Source organism: Larimichthys crocea, chromosome XXIV (genome assembly GCF_000972845.2).
Source record: "Larimichthys crocea isolate SSNF chromosome XXIV, L_crocea_2.0, whole genome shotgun sequence".
NCBI lineage: Eukaryota > Metazoa > Chordata > Actinopteri > Sciaenidae > Larimichthys > Larimichthys crocea.
Window position 1 is genome coordinate 14,441,859 of NC_040034.1, and position 9,365 is coordinate 14,451,223.

At 42.3% G+C, this 9,365-nt stretch overlaps 2 protein-coding genes across 4 annotated transcripts in view; one reads left to right on the forward strand and one right to left on the reverse strand.

Moving 5' to 3' along the window:
* dlgap2a (discs, large (Drosophila) homolog-associated protein 2a) overlaps positions 1-1,240 on the reverse strand; it is a 155,551-nt gene extending 154,311 nt beyond the window's left edge. Inside the window, exon 1 of the mRNA XM_027275119.1 lies at positions 983-1,240. Coding sequence (XP_027130920.1) covers positions 983-1,000 — 18 coding nt within the window. The 5' untranslated portion in view covers positions 1,001-1,240. The remainder of the gene's footprint in view (positions 1-982) is intronic.
* A 325-nt stretch (positions 1,241-1,565) lies between these two features.
* On the forward strand, positions 1,566-8,930 carry erich1 (glutamate rich 1). Of its 3 annotated transcripts, none has more exons than XM_027275122.1 (6): positions 1,566-1,671; positions 2,546-2,680; positions 2,876-3,022; positions 5,572-5,967; positions 6,992-7,186; positions 8,660-8,930. In XM_027275122.1, exons 3-6 carry the CDS (start codon positions 2,920-2,922, stop codon positions 8,758-8,760), a joined length of 795 nt encoding a protein of 264 aa, XP_027130923.1. In that variant the 5' UTR covers positions 1,566-1,671; positions 2,546-2,680; positions 2,876-2,919; the 3' UTR covers positions 8,761-8,930. The 3 variants fall into 3 exon arrangements, with proteins under 3 accessions (XP_027130923.1, XP_027130922.1, XP_027130921.1); XM_027275121.1 differs by having other exon boundaries at positions 1,583-1,855; positions 2,879-3,022; XM_027275120.1 differs by having other exon boundaries at positions 1,586-1,855.
* The last annotated feature ends 435 nt before the right edge of the window (positions 8,931-9,365 follow it).

Sequence of the window (9,365 nt, forward strand, 5' to 3'; positions counted from 1 at the left end):
TGCGCTCAATCATAGAGCTGAGACACTGATACGTGCAAATGCGCTGAATCTTAAACAATATGATGTGTCAGTGCACAACTGACAGTGATGACAAGCTTTTGACACACACACACACACACACACACACACACACACACACAGGCGGTTAACTATTTCTAATCTTGCAGCATCACTCAACAAGAAAAGAGGCTTGATTGATCTACACTAGTAATAATCACCCATTCACAAGTTTCACTACTTGAATAATCCGAAGCCTTGTGGGTATTGTGCATACGCTGTTCAATGCTTTTGTTCACTGCAAGGTGTTATGTAACATGTTTACACAGGTCTGTGTAGTCCCTTGATTCTTACATTACCTACAACTCCTCCAGAGCTCCACTCTCATTCAGGATGTTTGGTGCTGGGCTTGGGCTTTCTGTCAAGACACAGTCAGTGAAGCCCATCCACCCACAGAGACTACAGTCAGCATTGGTGTACAGTATTACATGACAGTGCACAACAGGAGGAGTCTGGGGAAGATCAAACCTGACATTAATGCCCATTTGAGAACTTAACCTTCTACTAAGAGGAGCTTTTTTTAATGCCTGCTCCTCATCCAAGCCTCCTCTTTATAAGAGCGGGAACGACATCCATGAGGCAAATCAGAGCGTGCACAAGTCATGCAAACATCAAATTGTATTTTGTTTATTATGATGGCTGATCATATTTAAGCAAATTACATTATGCTACTTAATATAGTTTAAATGATAACAGAAGGGTTTTTATAATGCATTGAAAAAGCAAATAGTCCAAAAGTCTGATTATCTTACACAACTAAGAAAATCCTGCAACCAAACTGCTCAAACACACACCCATTTTTCACTACTGCATACATCTTCTCATTTACTGTAGAAAGATCAAATACAATGTTTGAATCCTGCACATTGGTAGTAGTTAAATATGTGCTCAAATATCAAGAAGACAGAGAAAGGGAGGGATTTACCTTCTTCAGAGCTGACATTCTAGGTGGATCCTCCTCCTGCAAAGCCCGTTCACATGCTGAGGTCCCAAGCCAAGTTTGGAGGGTGCGCAAATCCTAACTCAACCCGGTGCTGATGCTGAGCCATGAGGCGCCTGCTTTGTATTCACATCTCGCTTCCCACCCCGTCCTACAGCTGGCTCGGTGTGCGCACGCCCCAAACAAAACCGCTGTCATTACAGGGCTCGAACACACGGGGAGCTCTAGTCTGATACATCACACTCATGCACGGAGGATGCATGCAGGAAAGTTTAAAACCGAGCACAGAAATAAAACGGGATTGATCGTTTTGGCGCTTAAAAGCGCATGCAAACTTGACTTTACATCCTAATTCGTGTCGCTGAAACTGCATCTTTTCATCAAATACACAATCCACACACTATGTTGAACAAGCTGCTTTATAAGCCGATTTGAAGCGTGGATCCCACTGATTAAAACAATGTATAGATGTTTAGTATAAAGGCCACGTGTCTCTTCTAAAATGTGATAATAAGTTAAATTGCCATTAGTTTGAATGTGACCCGGCGGGACTCGAACCGGACAGTGAGTTCTTCCTGTGCGGACAGAGACAGAGACAGAGTGGGGTCGAGTCTGCTGGACTGAGTGGAGGAGGATTCACAGCATTACTGCACTTTGACAGGCGTACCCGACAGGTTTATTTTTTATTTTTGTTAAAGTCTGAATGTCTTCAGCTGCGTTACGTCATCGCTGTGTGCTGTTTTTAGAAACTAGCTCAGCTAGCTGAGTTAGCTTTAGCCACAGGATTTGAAGTTTCCGTTCGCTCGCACTCAGACGACTAAATATATATATGTGTCAATATGGCACATAGAAAAGAAGGTGAGCATTGTCATTATTTATATGATCTCATACAGTAGCTCCTGTATTGTTAGGCTGCGTGGCTAAGTCTCGTGTTTGCAGCTACGTTGTAAACAAACGCACGTGTTCCGCTAGTGGACAGCAGGTTACGCTGACTTCTTAAATATAAGCGTCAGCTTTGACTGTAGTGGCAACATTACTTAAAATTAAGTGAGTGGACGTGTATTCAGGGGTGCTGTGCTGTTGTTATTGTCTCATTATGATCCATAAAGCAGCACCTCGCCTGCTTCACTGACTGCATCCTTTGTTTACACTGGAAACACACACGAGGTTCAACTTGTTGTGCAACATGATCCCACTCCACACTCCAACTGTATTGCATTGTTAAACTTGTAACATGCCAGTGTCTTTACTTCCACCCTCTTTAGATAGATAGATAGATAGATAGATAGATAGATAGATAGATATACTTTATTTATCCCAAGCTGGGAAATTATAGTGCAGCAGCAGCATTACACAAAGTGACAAGTGACAACAAAGAATAAAAATATACTATAAAGCAAAATATACATAATAAAATATCAAAAAAGCAATAGTAAATACGATAAAATAATACCTCTTTCCACTCATGTTCCTGTGTGTTTTTATAAAATAATACCTCTTTCCACTCATGTTCCTGTGTGTTTTTTTGTTTTCTGTGTTATGAATTAGTGTTTGAATCCAAAGTACTCCAGAAGCTTTACCCAGCAGCTCCCAAATTGGAGAAGGAGCCCAGCCCACCACGCTTTGTAGAGACCCTAGCCAAAAATGTGAAAAGAAAAGCCTCTCAAGAGGACACGGCCGCTGGTAAGATTATATTCTGTTCACACACCTGCTGCTTACACAAGAGCAATCTTTAATTTCTGGCATCTCCCTTTGATCCTCTTTTTCAAACTGCAGACATTAACATATCAACTCACCATACGTGCCAAACTGCTGCCACCCTGCTGCTCTTACCATTGGGACTTATTTACCTTCTTTTATTTGCCATGTCTGTCTCAGCAGATGCAGGGAAGACACAGAGTGCAGCCAATCTAGGCAGGCGGATGTACACGGTTCTACCTCCTCCACCAGACTACAAGACGGATTTAGAGAAATCAGTCACACTCCCCCAGCTACAAAGTGTAAATAGTGCCGAAGACCCAGCTGGTAAGACGACGATAATCTTACGTTTATGTACTTGCGATGTGCGCCATAAAGCTAGGAGATTTACGGCATGTGGGGTTTCTCCAGGTTGGCACACTCTATTAAAGTCACTCTTCTGGATTGTCTCTGCCACACCACCAGCTAAGGGAAACAGATGTGATGATCAATTGTGTTTCTGGACTGAGGAGAACTTGAATGAATGCGGCACAGATGGTGTTTGAGCCTGGGAGGTTTTTACTTTGTCTATTAAATGTATTGTTTGTCAGGGTAAACTTTTACACCCCTCGTCGATTCAGGATTGGGAGTTGACGTTAATGTCAAGATGTTTTTGACCTGTGATGAATAGAGTTGGCTGGCAGTTTGATTCAAACATAAATCACACACACTGAAGTTGATATTCATAATTAAAAACAGTTTATTTTGCTTGCACTTCCTCTTGGCCTGTACCGGTAGAATAATCATACGTTAATAAGAGTCTTGGCTCGTTACACGTGTTGTCTCTGTACCCATCACCTTCCTTAATACAGACCTCCATCCACCTGACAGGCCTCTGCTTTACCATTGTGAATGAAACAGAAGAGATTTGTTGGCTGAGACAGCGCAGTGTCTAAAGGTGCCCACTACAATGAATCACAAGGTTAAGTTTGATTAATTGCACTCGTCAGCCTAACAGCGCCGTAATTGAATCACATTTTTTTGATTTAGTGGGCAGCACGCCTTGATAGAACAATTGCAATCCAAAGTCCTGTTTAAAGTCTGCTTGGGTTGGGATTCATAAAGGTTTCATGAAACTAAATCCATCAATATAATATTAAAGAGAGAGCAGATTGGTGTGATACAGTAATGATTATGGAATTATTCAGCGTTTATCCACACTGCGTTTGCACTGTTGCAGTGCAGTCTGAGGATGTAGTCTTAGACAGGGACATGAAACATAAGTCATCTAAAGCTTCTTCCATAATTATATGCTGGCGTTTTTAACCAGAGGGAAACTACCGGAATGTGCACTACTGTCTCTTTAAGTTATCATGCCACGACAAAAATGATTCTCTCTTACTCTTTTTCAGTTCCTTGATATCTACTGTATGATTGATGCGGCTCTTAATGAAGCTTGATGTAATTCTCTTTTCCTCTATGCTGAGCAACACATCGTTGATTAAATATTTTGGTTCATTTTTAATCTACCAAATAGTGACAAAATTAATAAAATGATCACCATAAATAGAGCATATTTATACAGACTCTGGAAAAGATGTGACTCAGTGCAGCAAACAGGACAGCGCTGGCCAGATGGTCTATCAGACAAGAAACAAAAATACAGCAGTGATGTCAGCACTGAAGTTCAAGTTCATTTTCACCTCCCGTAGACAAGTCCTGTAAGTGACTTTAGTTTGTCATCGACCATGTAAGACTAAATCGAACAGTGGCTACCTCTCGAATTGCTTTTCAGTATTGGTCGGTGTTGCTCTGCCACTTTCTCAGCTGCATTATGTTCTGGCTGCTAGCCAGTTCACTGCTCGGCAGCGTGAACGGGTCACTAAGAATTTGATGGGAGCTGGTGATCTCTGACCTCTCGACGTCTCTTGAGTTGTTAAGTGAGAGGAGGTGTGACGAAGTGGAGAGAAAGCCTCTCAGCCAGCGAGAGTTCAGTTTCTTTATGGGCTCACGGTTAGTGAGAGACTCAACACTGATGGGATGTTTATATGACTCCATACCGGCAGTGGTTGTGGCTGAAACTTGAAAAATTAATGCAGCAACACATATGTTTAGTGGGATACATAAACAATGAAGTTATACCAAAAGTTCAAAGGTTAACAACACTCTGACATAATATCTTTGCCATTACTTAACACCATAAAAGTACATTCAGACAGGATCCGGTGCTGCTGTCAAAATGGCGCTTTTACCATTCATTCGAGTGGGCGTTGTCCGTCTTGGATGCAGGGTTTGCGGACGTCATGGAGCAACCTGCAGCGGAGAAGTTGAGCCGATTGCAGCTTTAGGAAAAAACGCAGCACAACGTCATGCTGCAGCCGCCAACGGACGATCATACCGGTCAAACCTCCACAGTCAGCCTGAAATGTCAATGAAGCTGAGGCTATGCAGGTGGATTCATGGACTAAACTCTGATACTCCACCTGTTGTGTCCTGGCTTTGTTTATTTCTTAAGTTTGTTCCACGTGTTTGCCGAGATTCAGCAAGTTCCTTTTCAGTCGGCAACTGATTTTGCTGATGAGAATGCAATCAGCTACAATGCAGAGTATCTAATTACTGGAATCAGCTGGTACGGTGATTGGCATGGGAGGAAACCTGCAGTCTCTTAGCCCTCAGCGGCACATTATTGGACGTTGCTGGGACTCAAACCCCCTACTGTTCTGTAGGCACATCTTCCTCATCCAGCTGTTGAAAGTGGCACAGAATCTGTTCCTTTAAAAATGTGAACAGAAGAATCTGACAATTACGATTGTGACTTGGAGTGAAGTAGGGGTGCATATGAAGACTGTTTAAGTTTCACAATGTTTTGATCCTAATCAAGATCTTGTTGCCCACAGAGGAGAGCGTCCATGATAGTAATGAAGACCAAGATAAAGAGGAAGAAGAAGAGCACAAAAGGAGGAGAAGGAAGAGGAAAAGGAAACCATCGCTCCATCAAGACTCTGGGAAAGATCCAGTGATAGAGTCCAGCTCAGGTCAGATCCAGATGCCCGTGGATGAGAGAGGAGAGTGCATTAGCAAAAACAGGAAGAGGAAGCTGAAGAAGAAACGGCACAAAGAGAAGCTGCTCTCCACGGGGCTGATGCCACGGACTGCTGCTCTGGAGTTCACATACAGAAAAGATGGACAGGAGGAGGAGGAGGGCGAGGAGGAGGAGGAGGAAAATAACAAGAGGAGAGCTGCTGAGGTATCAGACTTCCTCAGGACAACAATGGAAATCTATATGTCAGACTGTAAGTATTAAGCAGAGCGGTGCTAGCCTTTTTGGATCAGCTGGTTCAGCTGTTCTCTGCACTAAAGCTTGAAGCCATTTCTAAAGCTTGTGCTCATTTAATGTTAATACTTGGAAAATTGACACCCTGCCAAGGAATAGCTTGATTTTGATTAATTTTTGGTGCTATGATGCACAAAGCTGCAGGCCTTTCTAAGATGAAGTTTGTAAACACATAATTGAATTCTGCCAAATGCTGAAAGCCTTTTAATGAAAACTGTTGTACAGAATTCACTGCCCATCTTTGCTTCTTTGAGACACGATGTGACGTTGCCAGCATGAACAAAACAAGCAGTCAAAAACATAGCGTCAGTAATTGGATGGAAGTGTAATAGCTAAAATTGCACTGCCATTAGAATATAGTAGATGGATAGGCTTGTCTGCATCTGAGCGCTCACGTGCTAAAAGATTGTAATATTTTAAAGGAAGCCGATCCATGATGGTCCACCGTTACAAGTTACAGTGTTTTAGTTATTATAGAGGCTGCAAGTCATGTTTAGTATGAGGATGATTTGTGGCAGACTGACAAAACATTCAGCTGAAGCAGAAAGCCATCGCTCTCTTCAGTCACTGAGTTTTTTAATCAGGGCTTTGAACTCACCCAGAAAAACAAGTTCATTAAGCTGCAGGGTGTGCTGAAGATTAAGCCATGACTTGTGTGCAAAATAGGAGAAAGGCTCCTCAGTACCTGGTACAGCAGCAGTGTAAATGAGCTAAACTAAGAATAAATGGCGAGAGTGCAGAGATATAAGATGCACCCAGTCTGGTTTGTAAATGAAATAATAAACTGCTGATGTTTTTCTATTGTGATGACACAGAGTCTAGACACTTACGTGTATTGGAGGCGGTTTGAAAAAACAAAGTAAAAAAAAATTATGAATGTGTCTTAAACAGCTGCATCTCTGATGTTAGATAACATATTAAATTCAGATTCTTGAATTAACAAACCACCTCTCACGTCTTATTCTTCTTCTATGCTCCTTCAGCCTCGTTGCGTGTAGACAAGCTTCATCTCCTGTCTGGAGTAGTGGACGACCTCCTGAGCGGCATAGCCAGTGGACGCAAGCCCGCCTCTGTTCTGAAGCAGCTGTACGCTCTTAAGGCCTTTGTTCAGCAGAAACAGACGGATGAACTTGAAAAGGCACTGGAGAAGCTCTACAACACATCTTCAATGTCTGCAGGTCAGTGACGCATCGTGTCATGAAATGTTCCATCACACGAAAGCGAAATCTTTGCTGCTCCATGCTTGTGACATGCATTCATGCCCATCCTTGTGCGCATTGGCCTCCTCTTGCTGGGTTCTGCTTCAGGCACTTCAATGACCTGCCCCTGCAGGTTAATACATGCCTCTGTCTGTCCCTTCTTGCCTTCTGTTTTATGTGCCCTTACATAGATCTTTATTGTTCACCTGTTTATACCTGCCCTTACTTGCCTTCATGCGTCTTTACCTGCACACACCTGCCCTTTATTGGCAATACTTGATCTGGTCTTGTCCATATTACGTCTCACACACAGGTATGAGTTAACTAACATGTTTCAACTTGTTCATCCTGCTTCTACTCTGCCAAAATCTCTCACGAGTCCCCAGACGCGTTCTCACCTGTGCATGTTTGTGCGTCTGCATGGTTGGCTAGTTGGCTGCATAATAGGATCAGCAGGGACTTTGCTGCTCTCACGCACACACAAGTGTATGTGTGTGAGGTTGTTCACACACAAAGGAAGCAATGGAGAGAGAGAGAGAGAGAGAGAGAGAGACCAGACAGGAGATTCAGGCCATTGCCATACCGGCGGCCACAAAGTGACGCTTGTCTCTGCCTATCAGTCTCCGTAATGATCATTTGCAATGCAGTCTGCCAAGACAACACAGCGTCATAAAACAGGATGCTAGAGCCCGCAAAATAGAGCCTGCTTTAGTCGTGCCTATCCTGCACCACACCTGCCTGAAAGCTTTTTACACCCACCTCATACTGCACGAGTTATGCTTCAATTCAGTCTTTCTAAATGCTGCTGTGTGAATAAAACTCCACCAGCAGGTTGTGAATGAATGTAGTTTGTAAAGATTTACTTTGCTACCTTAGCATTTTAGGCAAAAGCACCGTCATCCGTGCTGTAATTTCACGATTCCTCATTATTATTATATGACAATTTAAGATGGTTTGATTTTTCGTTCCACTTTTTTAGTGTAGCATTCTGTATTTTAATGTTATCCACATCCACTGCTATGCAGGAGGTAATCCGTGTGCTTGTAAAGAGGTGTGCTTTTTTTTTTTTTTATGTTCTTTAACTGAGTTCACTGAAGCTCTCCTCACTCTTATCACCCTGCCTTCACAGTGGCAATCAGTTGAGTGCAGGAGCAGGTCTAAAGCAGGTTTTCTTTGAGCATATTTTACTGCACCCTGGAGTTCCGCTCATAAATGACATCAGCTTGACTGCACCACTTTATACTGTTCTGAATATGTTCAATAGAATGAAGGTTTTTAAGAAGAAGAAAAAGAAAGACTCAGTGTTAGGTTGAATGTCGACATGCAGACAGGTAGGAAGTGGATTTGAACACTGGAGATCCTTTGGTGAAAACTCTGACTGTTCCTCTGGTATTGTGTTGTCAGCAGCAGTCTCAGCTGGAACTGAAATGTTGCTCTCTTTGTGTTTTTTAGATGAAACCACTGCAGTTGTTTCACTGTTCCGGTACTGGATCACAGACATTTTTCCCATGCAGGGAGACAAGAAGACCAGGCTTTCTACAGTGCACCTATGAGGTTGTCAGTCAAACTGAAACATAGACTCGACTGATTCATGACTTATTTCCACTGTATTCCATCACAAGTTTATTCCACAGTGTTGGAGCTTAAGTAATGACATTTAAAATATATTTTTTTAAATTAAATATTTTTTTCTTTTTGATCTATGCCTTTGTCTCCATTCATTTGTATGCCTTTTTATTGTGTAAGAAAACAAAGCCAGTTAATCCTGACCTGGACGAATCCTTCCGCCCACCACGAATAAGCTTCGATGTTGTCATTATCGACCTCCCTGTTACTTACCTCCCTGTTTGTTAGAGTTCTATGTAGTTCAAATAAATCAAGCATTTAATTGGTATTAACATAACACCCATCCTCCTCATCTGACCCCCTAATTGCCAGAGAAGCAAATGTCAGCTCTGTCGGCACTCCAGTGTTGTTTGCAGATGTTATGACATTTAAACCCAGTCGGTTAACCTAATAGCTCCTCAATTATCTACAGTGCTCTCCTCACGAACCAATTTCTGACCAAGTTGCTATTCAATGCTATGCCTTTTCAAATTTACTGTTCACCTAACTGCATTTGATTAATTAATAGTCTTCAGGGAGGTCATACTGATGG

What these genes read in the sequence shown, in the direction of transcription:
- erich1 (XM_027275120.1), top strand. An exon ending in TAGTGCCGAAGACCCAGCTG is followed by an intron (nt 3,023 to 5,571) that starts GTAAGACGACGA and finishes TGTTGCCCACAG; the next exon opens with AGGAGAGCGTCCATGATAGT. An exon ending in CACATCTTCAATGTCTGCAG is followed by an intron (nt 7,187 to 8,659) that starts GTCAGTGACGCA and finishes TGTGTTTTTTAG; the next exon opens with ATGAAACCACTGCAGTTGTT.